This window comes from Oncorhynchus kisutch, linkage group LG17 (genome assembly GCF_002021735.2).
Source record: "Oncorhynchus kisutch isolate 150728-3 linkage group LG17, Okis_V2, whole genome shotgun sequence".
Taxonomy (NCBI): Eukaryota; Metazoa; Chordata; class Actinopteri; order Salmoniformes; family Salmonidae; genus Oncorhynchus; species Oncorhynchus kisutch.
The window spans coordinates 17,596,848-17,615,958 of NC_034190.2; the positions used below are offsets into that span (position 1 = coordinate 17,596,848).

The following is a 19,111-nucleotide window of genomic DNA, read 5'->3' on the forward strand; positions in this document are numbered from 1 at the left end:
CTATTGTAGCTGGAAACACATGTTCTGTTAGCTATTCCAAGTTTATAATTTTAAAAGGCTAATTGATCATTAGAAAACCATTTTGCAATTATGTTAGCACAGCTGAAAACGGTTGTTCTAATTAAAGAAGTAATAAAACTGGCCTTCTTTAGACTAGTTGAGTATCTGGAGCATTAGCATTGGTGGGGTTGATTACAGCCTCAAAATGTCCAGAAACAAAGAACTTTCTTCTGAAACTCGTCAGTCTATTCTTGTTCTGAGAAATGAAGACTATTCCATGCGAGAAATTGCCAAGAAACTGAAGATTTCATATAACGCTATGTACTACTCCTTCACAGAACAGGGCAAACTGTCTCTAACCAGAATATAAAGAGGAGTGGGAGGCCTCGGTGCACAACTGAGCAAGAGGACAAGTACATTAGAGTGTCTAATTTGAGAAACAGACGCCTCACAAGTCCTCTACTGGCAGCTTCATTAAATTGTACCCGCAAAACACCAGTCTCAACATCAACAGTGAAGATGCTGGCCTTCTAGGCAGAGTTGGAAGAAAAAAAAGGCATATCTCAAACTGGCCAATAAAAATAAAGATTAAGTTGGGCAAAAGAACACAGACACTGAACAAGTGTTTTGGACAGACGAATCTCAGTTTAAGGTGTTTGGATCACAAAGAATAACATTCGGGGTGAAATGTCTTCAGATTACCTCAACAAATTGACAACTAGCTTACAATGTAAGCTGTGTGTAGCGGTTAGCAGTAATGATATGAAGGTTTGGCTGGGAAATGTTTTTTTGCTTGGCCACAGAGAGCTCATGTGTTGTGCACTGAAGTCCATAAGCGAAGGGAAAAGGTGAGAAAAGGACAGCGCGTAGATGCGACAAGTAATAATAAAACAAGCAAAATGTTCATGCTGTTGTTTGTATGTGGCTGCTATGAAAGTGAACCGTGTTTGCATGCGATCAGGGGTATATTCATTCCACTGATTCTGTTGAAAAACATTTCTTAAACGAAAGCAAGCTGATCGAAACGGGGATAAACATACCTGAATTTGTCCAAAAGAAACTCTCGTTTGCAACTGTTGGACTAATGATTGCACCCTAGATCAGCTAGATGCAGGCAAGTGTGTTCATGGCGGTATTGAATGTGTCACTCTCTGTCTGTCTGTCACCTTGATTACAAAATTATCTCGACCTGTGCACCTACGCTGTACATTTTCATTCATAGGCTAGGTTGTAGCAACCCCAGCTGAGTGTATGGAATATAAATGACAGTCATCCAATATGCTGTAAAAAAAATAAGGCCATGTTCATAATTGTTTTTATCTTAAACGTCACCGACTGCCACTGGTATCAAGAATGGTCCACCACCTAAAGGACATCCAGCCAACTTGACACACCTTGTCGAGTCCATGCCCGACGAATTGAGGCTGTTCTGAGGGCAAAAGGACAGGGGTGCAATTCAATATTAGGAAGGTGTTCCTAATGTTTGGTTTACTCAGTGTATAACTAAATGCTGAGAGATGATCAGAGTGCAAATGCAGGATAGTGCAATGATTTTTTTGTACAGTTCAAATGTCTTGACGTGGTGTGCAGCATAGAGTGCATGGTCCTTTAGTCTCTATTGGCTAGATGGCTGCTAGGTGAGGGCCACAGCACAGGGAAAGAAACTGTTCAGTTGGTGGATGGTTTTGGCTATGATTTACCTGAACCGCATGCCACAGGAGAGTTTTTGTAAAACGGAGTGATTGGGGTAGGATTTGGCGATAATTTTTTCTGCACACTTCCTTGCTCTGGAGTCATGCAGGACCTCGGTGGATGGCAGATGGCAGCCGATGTCCCTCCCTGCAGACCGGACATGTAACGCTCAAAGAGTGACTGGGTGTGGCGCAATACACTCCACCCAAGTACACACTGGTATCTCACCGGACAGTGGAAAACCCACAATAATAAAGAACACCTCTTTACATAACAGTAACAAGCCCGCACAAACACAGGCGGGCTAACCAAACTTAAATAACCCCAACCCAAAAAACCCAACAAGGAACAGGTGAAACTAATTAGACAAAACCAAACGAAAAGGGGAAAAAGGGATCGGTGGCAGCTAGTAGACCGGCGACGACGACCACCGAGCGCCACCCGAACGGGAAGGGGAGCCACCTTCAGTGATATTCGTGATAGGACAATGCATTGCAGCATGCCCTTGGAGTGTGGGCAGACCCAAACCAGACAGTGATTTGTTTTGGAAACCCTGATGGGGGTCCGGGGGCATGCATCCCCGGAAAAATAATGAGATTTGAACAATGTAACTGTCTTCCCTTATTGTAAATCAAATAATCTATGAATTACTACATTGTTTGTTTTTATCCTATAAGTCACAGCCGCACCAAAGGATGCTAAAACAAATGTTCCCTTATGGCGTATATTTCATTGCAAGGTTGTGGTTCTCCTGATCATGTTTTATACCTAAATAGTGATATGTTGGCTAAGGTTTCAGAAAGTATCTCAATTACTAAGCAAACCCTTGAAGTCATAGTTCTTCTAACAGAGGTGTAGAAAATGTCATTTGATTTGTCATTCTGATTTTACAACAAACTCCGATCACTCAGTTTCTCTTATCACGCAATTTAATTCTACCAATTTAATATGGACCTGCTCCAATAGAGAAGCTTGTGTGGATATTCAGTGTGGATTCCAGGTTGTTCTTGAAAGGTGGGATAAGTCTTGAGAGGTGGGATAAACGTACAGTAGATAGGATTCCACATAGAAGTGTTCAACCTAAAGACCTACCAGAGACCAAACACAGGCAACTTAATAATTGTTTTCATTTAATTTATTTTCTCGCATCAGTTTCTTATCCTTCCCCATACAGCTTTTAACACAATCAATCCCAGTTGAGCAACAACTAAACTCAGCAAAAAAAGAAATGTCCCATTTTCAGAACCGTCATTCAAAGATCATTTGTAAAAATACAAATAACTTCACATAGCGTAATTGTAAAGGGTTTAAACACTGTTTCCCATGCTTGTTCAATGAACTATAAACAATTAATGAACATGCACCTGTGGAAAGGGTCGTTAAGACACTAACAGTTTACAGACAGTAGGCAATTAAGGTCACAGTTATGAAAACTTAGGACACCAAAGAGGCCTTTCTACTGACTCTGAAAAACACCAAAAGAAAGATGCCCAGGGTCCCTGCTCATCTGCGTGAAAGTGCCTTAGGCATGCTGCAAGGAGGCATGAGAACTGCAGATGTGGCCAGGGACATAAATTGCAATGTCCATACTGTGAGATGCCTAAGACAGCGCTACAGGGAGACAGAACGGACAGGTGACCGTCCTCGCAGTGGCAGACCACGTGTAACAACACCTGCACAGGTTCGGTATATCCGAACATCACACCTGCGTGACAGGTACAGGATGGCAACAAATGCTCGAGATACACCAGGAAACCACAACCCCTCCATCAGTGCTCAGACTGTCCGCAATAAGCTGAGAGAGGTTGGACTGAGGGCTTGTAGGCCTGTTGTAAGTCCGGTCCTCAGCAGACATCACCGGCAACAACGTCGCCTATGGACACAAACCCACAGTTGCTGGACCAGACAGGACTGGCAAAAAGTGCTCTTCACTGATGAGTTGCGGTTTTATCTCACCAGGGGAGATGGTCGGATTCGCGTTTATCGTCGAAGGAATGAGCATTACACCGATTACACCTGTACTCGGGAGCGGGATTGATTTGGAGGTGGAGGGCCCGTCATGGTCTGGGGCGGTGTGTCACAGCATCATCGGATTGAGCTTGTTGTCATTACAGGCAATCTCAACGCTGTGCGTTAAAGGGAAGACATCCTCCTCCCTCATGTGGTATCCTTCCTGCAGGCTCATCCTGACATGACCCTCCAGCATGACAATGCCACCAGCCATACTGCTCATTCTGTGCGTGATTTCCTGCAAGACAGGAATGTCAGTGTTCTGCCATGGCCAGCAAAGAACTGGGATCTAAATCCCATTGCGCACGTCTGGGACCTGTTGGATTGGAGTGAGGGCTAGGGCCATTCCCCCCAGAAATGTCTGGGAACTTGCAGGCGTCTTGGTGGAAGAGGGAGGTAACATCTCCCAGCAAGAACTGGCAAATCTGGTGCAGTCCATGAGGAGATGCACTGCAGTATTTAATGCAGCTGGTGGCCACACCAGATACTGACTGTTACTTTTGATTTTGACCCCCCCCCCCTTTGATCAGGGACACATTATTCAATTTCTGTTAGTCACATGTCTGTGGAACTTGTTCAGTTTATGTCTCAGTTGTTGAATCTTGTTATGCTCATACAAATATTTACATGTTAAGTTTGCTGAAAATAAACGCAGTTGACAGTGAGAGGACGTTTCTTTTTTTGCTGAGTTTATATATTTTTTATATACACACACACTGTCAAAAATGTCACATCTACTCATTCAAGGGTTTTCCTTTATTGTTACTATTTTCTACATTGTAGAATAATAGTGAAGACATAAACTATGAAATAACACCCATGAAATCATGTAGTAACCAAAAGTGTTATGCAATTCAAAATATATTATATATTTGAGATTCTTCAAAGAGCCACCCTTTGCCTTGATGACAGCTCTGCACACTCTTGGCATTCTCTCAACCAGCTTCACCTGGAATGCTTTCCAAAAGTCTTGGATATCCCACATATATGCTGAGCACTTGTTGGCTGCTTTTCCTTCACTCTGCGGTCCGACTCATTACAAATCATCTCAATTTGGTTGAGGTCGGGGGATTTTGGAGGCCAGGTCATCTGATGCAGCACTCCATCACTCTCCTTCTTGGTAAAATAGCCCATAAAAAACCTGGTGGTGTGTTGGGTCATTGTCCTGATGAAAAACAAATGATAGTCTTACTATGCCCAAACCAGATAGGATGGCGTATCGCTGAAGAATGCTGTGGTAGCCATGTTGGTTAAGTGTGCCTTGAATTCTAAATGAAACACTGACTGTGTCAATAGCAAAGCACCTCTCCTCCATGCTTTATGGAGGGAAATAAACATGCAGGGGATCATCCGTTCACCCACACCGCATCTCACAAAGACACAGCGGTTGTAACCAAAAATCTCCAAAGGACAAATTTCCACGGGTCTAATGTCAATTGCTGGCGTTTCTTGGTCCAAGCAAGTCTCTTCTTATTGGTGCCATTTAGTAGTGGTTTCTTTGCAGCAATTTGACCATGAAGGCCTGATTCACAATCTCTGAACAGTTGATGTTGAAATGTGTCTGTTACTTGAACTCTGTGAAGAATTTATTTGGGCTGCAATTTCTGAGGCTGGCATCTCTAATGAACTTATCCTCTGCAGCAGAGTTAACGGTCCTCATGAGAGCTAATTTAACTATAGCCCTTGATGGTTCTTGAAATGTTATGTATTGACTGACCTTCATGTCTTAAAGTAATGATGAACTGTCGTTTCTCTTTGCTTATTTGAGCTGTTCTTGCCATAACATGGACTTGGTCTTTTGCCAAATAGGGCTATCTTCTGTATACCAATCCTACATTGTCACAATACAATTGATTGGCTCAAACGCATTAAGGAAAGAAATTCCACAAATTAACTTTTAACAAGGTATACCTCATGAAGCTGGTTGAGAGAATACCAAGAGTGTACACAGCTGTCATCAAGTCAAAGGTTGGCAATTTGAAGAATCTCTAATATAAAATATATTTTGATTTTTTTGACACTTTTGGTTACTACATGATTCCATATGTTTTATTTCATAGTTTGTCTTCACTATTATTCTACAATGTAGAAAATAATACAAATAAATTAAAACCCTTGAATGAGAATGAAAACTTTTGACCGGTAGTGTGTGTGTGTGTGTATATATATATATATATATATATATATATATATATATATGCACCTGCTCGTTGAACAGCTCATTCCAACACCATGGGCATTAATATGTAGAGGCTGCTATAACAGCCTCTACTCTTCTGGGAAGGCTTTCCACTAGATGTTGGAACATTGCTGCAGGGACTTGCTTCCATTCAGCCACAAGAGCATTAGTGAGGTTGGGTACTGATGTTGGACGATAAGGCCTGGCACCCAGTCAGCATTCCAATTCATCCCAAAGGGGTTGCGATCAGGGCTCTGCGCAGGCCAGTCAAGTTCTTCCACACCAATCTCAACAAACCATTTCTGTATGGAACTCACTTTGTGCACGAGGGCATTGTCATGCTGAAACAGGAAAGGACCCTTCCCCAAACGGTTGCCATAAAGTTGGAAGCACAGAATCGTCTATAATTATTACTCCTCATCCACCAAACTTTACAGTTGGCACTATGCATTTGGGAAGGTAGCGTTTGACAGGCATCCACCAAAACCTGATTTGTCCGTGAGACTGCCAGATGGTGAAGCATGATTCATCACTCCAAAGAACGTGTTCCCATTGCTCCAATGGCAGCAAGCTTTACACCACTCCAGCCAACTCTTGGCATTGCGCATGGTGATTTTAGGCTTGGGTGCAGGTTTACATGATTCACCGGTCCTGTTCTGTGAGCTTGTGTGGCCTACCACTTCCCGGCTGAGCCGTTGTTACTCCTAGACGTTTACATTTCACAATAACAGCACTTACAGTTGACCGGGGCAGTTCTAGCAGGGCAGAAAGGTGACATCCTATGACAGTGCCATGTTGAAATTCACTGAGCTCTTTAGTAAGGCCATTCTACTGTAAATGTCCCACTATGGAGATTGCATGGCTGTGTGCTCGATTTTATCCACCTGTCAGCAACGGGTACAGCTGAAATAGCCGAATCCACTCATTTGAAGGGGTGTCCACATACTGTTGTACATATAGTGTATATTTTATGGTCAAACAAATTAAGGCTTTGTAAAAATTCATTCAGCCCCATTTACTCCCACACAGCAAAAAAACAACATAGAAGTGACTAAGAAAAAAATAAATAGAAAATGAAAAATATAAAACTGTTCAGTGTATCTTTAGAATCTGATTGGTTTTGTCCAAGGCAAAACTAATTTCTGAGGTGTAAAGAACATTTTCAATATTCATCTAAATGAAAGGACAACTGAATAGGTGCTTTCAAATGCTTGAAGTAAGTACTATAGCCTACCTCGGTCTGTTTCTTGTAGAACTCTAGTGTTTTTTCCTGTTTTATCTTCCACTACACTTTTCTTCAATCTCTCAAAGTAATTTTCAAATAATATAAACATACATACAAGCATTCTATACTTCTGAACACAAAAGCAGGTGAATGCATTGCTTCACTAAGTGGATGAGGGTTACATCAGAAATCATCATCAACATTGACCTACTACAGTGAAGCATTTGCAGTGACTTGGGTGCACTTGTGTTCCTCAACCAACCCTCTCCCCATGCAATAAAAAATGGTCTCTCCTACAATCTGCCCAAACCATCCATATAAACCTGCTGTAGTTGAGGTAGAATGAAAAGCATCAGAGTCAAAGCCCTGCTTCATAATACCAGAGGAGAAAAGCATACAGCGCTTCAAAAAAATGGTTATTTAGATTGGTTATTTTAAACATACAAACATTGATCACACATAAAGCAATAGCCATGTACATCTGTGTTTCACCAATACACAACTATCAAAACATGATTCCAAATTCAAATAAGGCCTTTCAAATGACATGTCTAACATATCGCCAGTTAGATTGAGTTTAAGAAACATTTCAACTTAAACTCCAGAACTAAGGTCTATGAGGGAACATAGGTCAGAATCTTTGAAATCTTTATCAATAGATACCGAGTTGAAGTTAAAGGGGTACTTCAGGATTTTGGCAATGAAGCCTTTTATCTACTTCCCCAGTCGGATGAACTTGTGGATAGCATTTCTTTGCGTGCAGTTTGAAGTTAGTTGCTAACTAGCTCTAGAGTAATTGCTAACTAGTCTATGGGTATCTGTTAGTATAGACTTCCAGTCATTGAGCGAACACTGGTAAGCATTGGCTTGTGAAACTAACTTCCTTCATACAGGACACAGACATACACATGGTATCCACGAGCTGGTCTGACTATGGGGAAGTAGATGTATTTTATTTTCTCAGGTAGATATATGGCCTCATTGCCAAAATCCCAAAGGGTCCCTTTAAGATATAGAATTGGCGTTCTGTTTTTCCATTTTAACTGGCCTACAATTTATTTTTGTAGGAATTATACAAATGATACTGCAGCCTGACATCCTCAGGACAACAATATATCCTCCTTGTAAGAAATGCTTTAAAGATAATACAAACCTTTCCTTTACATAGTGAGGAAAACGTTAAGAGTCCAGTGTTTGAGGTACGATTATTTTTCTAGAAAAAAAAGAAGAGAAACTCCATTCACACGTTCTGTAATATTTGTATTTAAATGTATGTTTTTGGGTGTATTTATTTAACATACGTTTCTGCCCTTTTAGGCTCCCAAGGTCAAAGAGTCCAGACAAGGAGGAAGAGAAAGATCCGGAAACAGTCACAAGACCAGAATCTGGACTGTAAGTTCAGAAAAAAACAATAACACCCCTTAAAAAGTATCAAGTACCAGCAGCCCTTGCTGCATCAAGGCTTCTTCTCCTTCTTCCTTTTGTCCGGTTTACCTCCAGCTGTTGTCGTGGCAACACTAGGCCGCCTGATATGCTGCACCACGACCCTCCCGTTGGCCTCGCACTGCAAGGTGTATCTCTCTGGGTTCAGGGGTCGTCCTGAGCCATCCCTCAGCCTGGAGAATATGTCCCTGGAGAGGTGCTCCATGCGCTGGCCTGCGGCACCAAGAGCCTTGGCCGTGTGCTGCCTCTCCCTGAGCAGCCTGCTCCTCTGGGCCTGCAGCCTCTCCACCTCCTCCTGGAGCCCCGTGATAGCATCCAGCTTGCGCTTGCGACAGTTCTGCGCCGCTAGCTTGTTCTTCCCTCGCCGCCTGATGTCCCTCAGGAAGGCAACCTGGGTGGGCGAGAGGCCATGCCCCTCCAGGAGCTCCAGAAACTCCTCTACGGGCATGCTGACGATCTCCGCCGCCGAGAATGGGACATGCAGGGCCCGGGTGCGGAGATCGTCGCGGCTAAGCTCCCGGGCTTCGTCATCTTCCCCGTCTTCATCGCTGAAAGGCTCCTCTTTGATGGCTTTGTGGGGGAAAGTGGTGGCTGACGGTTGGGAGAAGGCTGCGGAGGAGTAGCTGTGGTCGTGCCACACGCTCTCACTGAAATCCACAGGCGACCATGTGTGGTAGTTGGCAATGCTCTTGGAGGGGAGGGAGTCCACCTCACTGCTGTAGCCTGTAGCCCCACCCTCGTCCTCAAAAAACGAACTGGAAGACGATGACGACACCTCAGATGCACCTGGGGAGTCAAGTGTACATATGAATATGTAAACTAATTTACAATGTTTAGAATGTTGCAGATATGTGATATACAGTGCCTTTGGAAAGTATTCAGTCCTCTTGACTCTTTCCACATTGTTACGTAACAGCTTTCTTTTAGAAATGGAAACCCTCAGTAATCTACACACAATACCCCATAATGTCAAAACAAAAACAGGTTTAGAAATTTGTACAAATGTATAAAAAAAAAGAAGTTTTAAATGTACATAAGTATTCATACCTAGGGTTGCAAAGTGTTGGAAAAATTTCCATGGGAAGTCAGAGAATTTTGCTTAAATTAATTTAAAAAAAGAGTTAGCTTACAACAGTGAAACTTTGTGGGATACACATAAAGGCAATTCTAGGTCTTGTGGCACATTTAGGTTAAACTATCCCCAATTCAATGGATTTGCAACCCTCTGCATGCACAGTGCACTCTTCAATCACACGTGCAGCTGATTCTCAAGATCTTGCACACCAATGAGATGCTATTGAGGCCACACTACTATACTCTCTGAGCCAAGCACTACATGCTTTCTGGCAAGTTTTGATTACAATACTGGGTGGGGAGAATATATTTTGTATGACATTCATGATTTTTTGTTAACTAATAAATGGTAGCCTGCAACAAAGTGTTTAAATAATTTCTAACTTGTTAACCATTTCTGCTAGTTAGTTTTTTGCTACCATGTGGGTTTTAGCTTGCTTGAGCCTGCTAACTGAGGAGTGTTAATTCACCTGTTTCCATACATGTTTAACATTTATCTCACAAAGGAGTTGTTTAATCTAACTGCTTAACTATTTATCTGTACTTTTATTTTTTTTTACTCATTTGTTTCTAATCTTTACAGGAAAATGCCACGGGCACTATCTGATGTGTGGAGACATTTCACTGCAGCTAATGAAGAAGGAAAAGCTGTGTACATTTGCAAATACTGTGCCAAATCATATGTGAAGAATGCAACGAATATGCAGAATCATCTGGCCAAGTGCATACAGTTCCCTCAGCCTCTGACAACAAGCAACCTCTGACAAAAGTCCCTCAACTTCTATTCGAGGTGAAAATGATGAATCAGACACCTTATCGATAGTAACAGCTCATGGTCCTCCTGGAATCAGAAGTTGTTTTTTTTACTCAATGGAGGAACGTAGTCAGAGAAATGCAGAGGAATGTCTTGCTCGAGCTTTGTATGCAAATGGTTCACTTTTGATGCTCACAGGAAATGTGTATTGGAAGAGATTTCTGAATGTTCTTTGCCCAGGATACACCCCTACAACCAGACATGCTTTATCTACTAATTTGCTGAATGCAGAGTTCAGCAGAGTTCAAGTGAAGGTGAAGCAAATCAGAGAATGCAGACTGTATTGCAATCATCTCTGATGGGAGGTTGAATGTTCGTGGGCAAGGAATAATTAACTACATCATCTCCACCCCTCAACCAGGATTCTACAAGAGCACAGACACAAGGGACAACAGACACACCGGTCTCTACATTGCAGATGAGCTGAAGGCAGTCATGCACTGGTGACAGAAAATGCTACGAACATGAAGGCTGCTTGGTCTAAAGTGGAGGAGTCCTACCTTCACATCATACCAATTGGCTGTTCTGCTCATGCATTGAATCTGCTCCTCAAGGACATCATGGCACTGAAAACAATGGATACACTCTACAAGAGAGCCAAGGAAATGGTTAGGTATGTGAAGTGTCATCAAGTCATAGCAGCAATCTACCTCACCAGCAAAGTGAGAAGAATAAGAGCACCACATTGAATGCCATCCTGACTGATGTTCAGACTGCTTGCAGATGTAAGGAAAGAAATCCGTACTGCCCTGCCCATTTCACTATTGCTCCAAGCAGAGCAAACTGCAGTTCAGAATTACACCAAAAAGCGTGAAGACTGCTGCGTGTATGTGCTTCAGGCAGAAATGTTCATGTTGGAGCCCAAGTACGCTGGCAAGAGCATCCTGTCTGGTGCAGAGATCAACAAGGCCTATGGTGTAATCACTACCGTGTCTCGCCACCTTGGCCTGGATGAGGGCAAGGTTCTTGGCAGTCTGGCGATGTACACTTCCAAGCAAGGGCTTTGGGATGGAGATGCAATATGGAAGTCGTGCCAATATATAGCCACCTGATGGAAGGGACTTTGTGGATCTGAGGCTCTTTCCCCTGTTGCTTCCATCATCCTTCAAATCCCGCCTCAGAGCGCAACTGATCCTTGTTTGGGAACACACACACACCAAAGCACGCAACAGGCTGACCAATACAAGGGTTGAAAAATTGGTGGCCATCCGGGCAAATTTGAGGCTTTTTGAGCCTGACAACAAGCCATCCTCAACAAGGTTGGAAAGTGTCAGTGAAGATGAGGCCTCAGAGTCTGATGTTCAAGAAGTGAACACTGAGGAGGTCCAGGGAGAAGACATGGAAGCCTGAGAGGAAGACAACCAAAGCTTTAGTTTCTAGACTATCATTGAAAACATTTTTGGGAGATGCGATGGATCATTGGGGATCATTCAATATTCCCTTTCTTTTGTTGTTCAGTGAAATCATCCCATGTGAAGAGTCAACTCATTTAATTTAAGTTCAAGTTGTAACAAAATTGTTTTTTAAAATTTCTATTGGAAGGATTTAATCATTTGCAATTATGTCTACTTATGATAAGGTAAAATGGTTGTTTCTGTCTCCATAGGATATGATAAATATATCCAATGCAAAAAACATCTACATTTAAATGGTATTACTATTAATTTGCATATATTCCCGTTAATTACCACAGAAAGTTTCCACCTCTGAAAATTCCCCAAAATGTGCAACCCTATTCAGACTGTTTGCTATGAGACTGGAAATTGAGCTCAGAATAATCCTGTTTACATTGATCATCTTTGAGATGTTTCTACAACTTGATTGGAGTCCACCTGTGGTAAATTCAATTGATTGGACATGATTTGGAAAGGCACACACTTGTCAAAATAAAGGTCCCTCAGTTGACAGTGCATGTCAGAGAAAAACCAAGCCATGAGGTCGAAGGAATTGTCCGTAGAGCTCTGAGACAGGACAGATCTGGGGAAGGGTACCAAAAAATGTATTCAGCATTGAAGGTCCAAGAACACAGTGGCCTCCAACCTTAAAAGGAAGAAGTTTGGAACCACCAAGACTCTTCCTAGAACTGAGAAATCAGGGGAGAAGGGCCTTGGTCAGGGAGGTGACCAAGAACCTGATGGTCACGCTGACAGAGCACCAGAGTTCCTCTGTGGAGATGGGATAACCATCTCTTCAACACTCCACCAATCAGGCATTTATGGTAGAGTGGCCAGACGGAAGCCACTCCTCATTAAAAAAGGCACATGACAGCCCGATTAGAGTTTGCCAATAGGCTCTCAGACCATGAGAAACAAGATTCTGAGGCAAAGGTTCACCTTCCAACAGGACAACGACCCTAAGCACACAGCCAAGACAACACAGGAGTGGCTTCGGGACAAGTCTCAATGTCCTTGAGTGGCCCAACCAGAGCCCGGACTTGAACCCGATCGAACATCTCTGAAAATAGCTGTGCAGTGACGCTCCCCATCCAACCTGAAAAGAGCTTGAGAGGATCTGCAGAGAAGAATGGAAGAAACTCCCCAAATACAGGTGTGCTAAGCTTGTAGTGTCATACCCAAGAAGACTTGAGGCTGTAATCGCTGCCAAAGGCGCTTCCAAAAATACTGCGTGTAAAGGGTCTGAATACTTATGTAAATGTCATCTGTTTTTTGTTGTTAATACATTTGCAAAAATGTCAAACTGTTTTTGCTTTGTCATTATGGGGTATTGTGTGTAGATTGATGAGGAAAATATTGAATTGTATACATTTTAGAATAAGGCTGTAACATAACAAAATGTGGAAAAATGTAAGGGGTCTGAAACATTTCCTTAGGCACTGTATATAGCACAACAGAGGATCATAATGTCCCCTCTCCGCAATGCATTACTTTATTTTTAAGCGGTGGTTGCAACGGTCGTGGAAGGGAGGGCTTGTGGGTGTGGCTTAAATAAGTCCGGAATTGGCGGAAGAGAGAAGTGTGCTGTTTTTCAGGTGCTATTTCCATGGCTATTTTTGTGTTCTTATGCTCAAACATTATAACAAAACCAATGGGGACCCAATCAGGGCCCCTGAGATGTACCCTGTGTGGCCAGTCAGTAATCCAGCCATGGCACAAATACTCCTAAATTCATTGATTTTTTAATTTTCAATTCTCCCCTACAGTGTAGTTTTAATTTAGGTGATTTCTAGTTCAAGGATTATATTACTTAGAAATATGTAGGTCAATTATCTTTCCTACATACATTCCGTCTGGGTTTAGTCATTTAAGTATTTCTTTTTTTGGTGTGGCGGCAACAGTTTAGCAGCGGCGGTACAGGGGAAACACTGAACATTGCACCTCCCTAAAGCAGCCCCACAAGTCTTCCAACTCACTTGGGGAGTCTGGGCCTCGAGAGCTGCTCTCCAGGGAAAGACCGGAGTCTGAGTCGAGGTCCTCCAGGACACGAGGGTCGATGCCCTGTAGAATCCCCAGCAGCTGGGCGTCCATGGTTTCCAAGCAGCCATCCAGCCCCAGGAGGTTGATCTGGTCAAACACTGCCTCATCCAAACAGCCTTCCAGTGCACCATGGGACGATGACCCATTTCGTGTTCCGTTGACCACCGCAGCGTTTGGTAGTGCAGCCAGCCCTGTGGTCGTACCAGGCGACGAGTTGGAGGAGTTTGCGGACACGAGTCGGAAGAGGGGCCCTCTTGGTTGCCGTGCCACCAGGGTCCTGACTCCACCCCTCGGGGGGATCATGTCGTAGACGGAGCCTGTTACCATGGCATCGCGGAGACTGACATCCTGGCTGATGGCGCTGGAGATGTCGGCGTCGAGGTCAGACAGCTGCTGAGGAACCAGTGGGTCTAAATCCTGAAGAACACACACACACGTTATAAAAGGCACGGACATAGACACACCCTGACATACACAGTAGCGCACAGGTAAATCCTAAAACCCTTGGGAGTTTGAAACCAATATTCGATAACTGACATTTTCAAATCACCTTCTCTTTTCACAAATATTACCAAGACATCATAATCATTATCAAGGGATACTACTTACGTCAAATTCATAGATGGGTAGGGACAGGAATTGGCTCCAGTGCTGGTCGATGTCAGGGGGGTGGGGGTCCTCAGAGCTGGAGAGAGGGGCTCCGCTACTTAACAAACCCTGGAATCAACAACACATAGTCAAATCGTCACACTGTGGAAAATCTGTGATGAAAAACATGACAAGGCAAGCACAGCGCCTATTACAAACACACAAAACATGTGGGCCATCAAACACTGAGCAAATAGTATGTTAAACAAAGGCACGCCTACAGAGCTGAACGCTTAATCTAGCTAGCTAGCCTATTCCAAGACAGATTTTTTATATTTTTTATTTAAAGACTTGTTCTATGTCATCGCTGTATGTACCTCATGTTCTAGTGTGGAACTGAGAGCCAGCTGGGTCAGGGAAACAGGTTCCTCTCTGCCTTCATCACCATACTCTTGGATCCGCCCCTTCAGTTCCTCAACCTCCTGATAACAGGAAAGACCGATAGAAAGAAGGGTGGAACAGAATACATTTAGGTACGGACCATGTTTCCATACAGTTTTTATAGGGTATACAAAAACAATTATGACAGCTGTGATGGAAACAGGAAGTTTTGGTACAGAGATATTTTTGTGGCTAAAATTGGGGAAGAAATGGAGGTGGAAATGTCTTTATGCAGAGAAATATTGATAAAATATAAAATGCAACATGTAAAGCATTGGTCCCATGTTTCTGGAGTGAAAATAAAATATTCCAGAAATGTTCCATATATTTGCACAAAAAAATGTATTTCTCTCAAATTTTGGGCACACATTTGTTTACATCCCTGTTAGTGAGCATTTCTCCTTTGCCAAGATAATCCACTTGACAGGTGTGGCATATCAAGAAGCTGATTAAACAGCATCCTCATTACACAGGTACACCTTGTGCTGGGAAAAAAGGCCACCTGTGCAGTTGTCACACAATGTCACAAATGTCTAAAGTTAAGGCAGCATGCAATTGGCATGCTGACTGAAGGAATGTCTAACAGAGCGGTTGCCAGAGAACGTAATGTTTATTTCTCTACCATAAGCTGCCTCCCGTGTCGTTTTAGAGAATTTGGCAGTATATCCAACCGGCCTCAAAACCGAAGACCACGTGTAACCACGCCAGCCGAGAACCTCCACATCCGGCATCTTCATCTGCGGGATCGTCTGAGACCAGCCTTCCAGACCGCTGATGAAACTGAGGAGTATTTCTGCCTGTAATAAAGCCCTTTTGTGTTTGGCTGGGCCTGTCTCCCAAGTCACTATGCCCCTGCAGGCCCACCCATGGCTGCTCCCCTGCCCAGTCTTGTGAAATCCACAGATTAGTGCCGAATAAATGCATTCCAAGTGACAGAAGGATATCAATTAACTGTAACCCAGTAAAATCTTAGAAATTGTTGCATGTTGCATTTATATTTGTGTTCAGTATAATAACCATCATATTGAAGTAAACTTGGAGTCATGCGATGATACGTTGTGTGTTCCTCCCACTATGACTCGGGAAAACATGCAGTTTATGACAGCTACAGATGAAATAAATGCTGAACTTCACAGGGTGGTGAAAGTGCACAGTGAGCTTGATGTTCCTATCCAAAACATATCAGGGGTCTTATTCTGGTGACATGATCAATGTTTGACTGCCTTATCCATTATAATCTCATCATGTATGACTAGCCTACCCACACTATCTTTGAGCTGTTGGCTAGAGCGCACGTGCTAAGACCCAAGTATTTAACGTAACAGTTTGGGACAAAACTACTGCTGGAGTTGAAAATGCGATGGAAACTTAAGCAAAGAAGTACATTTTGTGCACTACGTCATCACCCAAGTCAATTTGGTGGCAACACACCACTGGTGGGAAAATGAGCATATTTTATTTATGTGGATTCTAGAATTTTGGAGTGAATATATGTCACCAATTGAATGCAAAACCAGCTATTGAGAGGTAGAGAGAAAGAAACATATGTGAAGATAATGAGGGAGTCCAGAGAAAAGGGGTAAAAGATGGAGAGAAAGAGAGAATGGGACAAAGACAGTTTTGTAAGCAGTGTCAGTCATTGTGATTAAACCAACTGTTACAGGCCTATTCAAGGCTGAGTGAGTCCAGCAGCCTAGCAATCTTCTCCTAAGAAGAATGTCTGAAACATTGCAACAATGCCCCTTATATTGTAGCTTTATAGGAGGAATGGCTTAGGCATCTGCTTTCTGCTACAATGAACCAATTGTGACCGTTAAATGACTGAGGCTCCGCTTAATTGTTACTGCACTGCTGTTAACCACCACGGTTATCAATCTGTTGACAACTGTGGTTGCGGTTGTTCAACAGGTTGATGCATGAACTTGTGTTTCAACGGTGTCTAGAGCCACAAGATGATTTAGACCCAGGAACGTGTATGAGCAGGTGTGTGAGTGTAGCCTATATAAATGGGGTGTTACACAATACAGATCTCCCAATAGCAGCAAGTGAATTCGTGGGAGATAAGATAACACAGCCTTCGCCATTAGACACTCCTGAACTATAAGGAGCCTTTACCCCACAAAAACTCACCCAAGGATCAAAAGAGAAAAGTATTAAATCCCCCCACTTAACAGGGTTTCCAAAATGCCATCATGGTCACAGCCCTACAAACACACAGCTGAAACCTACAACATTAGACTAATAGTAAGTAGCAAATTAAGCTTCTGGGATTGACACACCTACAAAGTCCCAGACAAGTGCAATTTCGAAATTGGGCAGTGCATTATCAGCTCCTCTTGTCATGTTAGGTCATTGTATACCTTAGAGAGCTATTTATAAGTTGTCAGAAATGTCCAGATCAACTAGCCCATGTAAATTAACGATTTTTTCCCGGGTTTTTCAGACCAAAAAGACAGTTGTGTAATTCTTTAGTCACTCAAATATCACGACTAACAGACATAGCAAAACGTATAGAACTGAAAAATAAGCTTTAAAAATGTAAAATTCTCTCCACCAAGAAGAGGGTAGTGAACAGCTTGTCATGAAGTGCTTGTGCCCCTAGAAATAAACGTGGCGAGTGCGCACCCGTGGGGCGCTAGATGTTCCCCAATGCTTGAAGGGGGACCCGATTGAAACAGTTTGGGAACCCCTGGGTTAGCCAAATAGTATAGGCCTATCAGAATACACTTACAGTTAGCTACACTTGTTGAGTAGCTAAAGGCCTGGGGGTTAGCATTTCGTCACAATAACTTCACATTAGGTAGCTTTTAGCAAAATTAGCTAATGCCATCTCGCTGCAGCACTCGCCTCATTGGGTATCTCGCAGGCTCCAGTGCTGGGATAAGGCCCCGGCTCACTTAGCTGGGCGGCAGTATGGCTCTCGTCGACGGCGAGAAGTTCAGTGTCGTTGGCCTCTTCCCCGGTACTCTCTGACAACAGCCCCGCGCTAACATTACTGTTACTCGTGCTGTTTGGTGGCTCTCGGAACTCAGAGCTGTCAGGTACTTGGTGTACGAGCCACGCGCTCAGCTGCGTAGGGAACCGGATGGGCGACCCAAGCGCCCTCACCTCATCCAGGAGCCGACGGCAGGCGAAGAAATAATCCAACTCGGGACATTTGGGGTGCACGCTGTACCCGTCCCAGTTGTCCCTCAAACTGTGAAACGGTGTCTGGATGTAGGCTGAGCTAGGACCGTCGCTAATCTCTAGCGGTGAGTAGGAGCCCAAGTAACTGTCGACATCCACGCGAACTCCGATCAAACTGAGTAAGATCGTAAATTGGATCAGTCCTTCTGTGAAGTATTTCTTCACGTTTTGCATCTTTTTCACACTTTTGGAAGAACGTCTGTGGAGAAACGCTGGTCCCAGAGTTCACTTTAGACTACCAAACAAAGAAAATGCCGAACACGCTTTTCCAGCCAGACAAAGAGGTCCGCCTGACTGTACCCGGCCGGCGAAAGCTTTAGATAGCTAGCTACTGCACTACCGGTTTCTGATAACTTCCTGACAGAGACATGTCCTTAAACGAAGAACTGTACCACAATCAAATACAATAAATAATTTAAGCTTAGATAAAACTATGATCTACGGGAATCTCCCGTTTGTGTATGGTGTTACAAACGATTTATAATACAAGGTAAATATCCCGAACCTGTTCTTTCACTCCCTATCAGCTGCAAGGAGACTTGGGGAGGGATTTGCATAATTCACATAAAATCGACCCAAAGCTTCCATCGCAACAGGGTCCGATTGGTTGAAAATGTATTATGTTATGGAGGGAGCCAATCGTAGCGTCCCACCGGCTGTTAGTTGGATGCAAAATGTCACCCCATTCATTGGATTTCCGCCACAAACAAGACATACATTTATACTTAGAAATGATTCTTAAAACACATTTTATTCAATATTACACTGTTTCAGATAATGCATCACAAGAACACTACCGTTATTTTTAAACGGAAACTTGTTGTCAGGGGCGGGACCGGGATGGTACTTCCGGTGACTTAAAAAAAAGAAGTTTGGCCCACTGACCTACTTCGAGTCTAGTAGGCCCGACCTACCATATCAATGAATAAACCATTTTTGAATGAATGGAGAAGTTAAAAGCTACCCATCCTACAATATATCAAAATACCTTTAGGCCTTTTAAACTCAACATTACACAACATGTA

The 19,111-nt window shown here is 43.2% G+C and overlaps 1 protein-coding gene and 1 long non-coding RNA gene across 2 annotated transcripts in view; one reads left to right on the forward strand and one right to left on the reverse strand.

Moving 5' to 3' along the window:
- The window catches only part of LOC116354330 (uncharacterized), a 34,072-nt gene extending 18,473 nt beyond the window's left edge, over positions 1 to 15,599 (forward strand). The window contains exons 2-3 of the long non-coding RNA XR_004203553.1: positions 8,424 to 8,498; positions 15,550 to 15,599. This is a non-coding gene — a long non-coding RNA (uncharacterized LOC116354330). The remainder of the gene's footprint in view (positions 1 to 8,423; positions 8,499 to 15,549) is intronic.
- LOC109907268 (endoplasmic reticulum membrane sensor NFE2L1) lies at positions 7,502 to 18,619 on the reverse strand. Its single transcript, XM_020505146.2, has 5 exons — positions 17,748 to 18,619; positions 14,837 to 14,941; positions 14,481 to 14,588; positions 13,808 to 14,288; positions 7,502 to 9,335 (listed from the first exon to the last, which is right to left on the reverse strand). Exons 1-5 carry the CDS (start codon positions 18,258 to 18,260, stop codon positions 8,563 to 8,565), a joined length of 1,980 nt encoding a protein of 659 aa, XP_020360735.1. The 5' UTR covers positions 18,261 to 18,619; the 3' UTR covers positions 7,502 to 8,562.
- Positions 18,620 to 19,111: the final 492 nt, after the last annotated feature.

What these genes read in the sequence shown, in the direction of transcription:
- LOC109907268 (XM_020505146.2), bottom strand. Translation starts at nt 18,260, where the DNA reads ATGCAAAACGTGAAGAAATACTTCACAGAAGGACTGATCCAATTTACG. An exon ending in TACCCATCTATGAATTTGAC is followed by an intron (nt 14,289 to 14,480) that starts GTAAGTAGTATC and finishes TGTGTTCTTCAG; the next exon opens with GATTTAGACCCACTGGTTCC. An exon ending in TCGAGGCCCAGACTCCCCAA is followed by an intron (nt 9,336 to 13,807) that starts GTGAGTTGGAAG and finishes TTGACTCCCCAG; the next exon opens with GTGCATCTGAGGTGTCGTCA.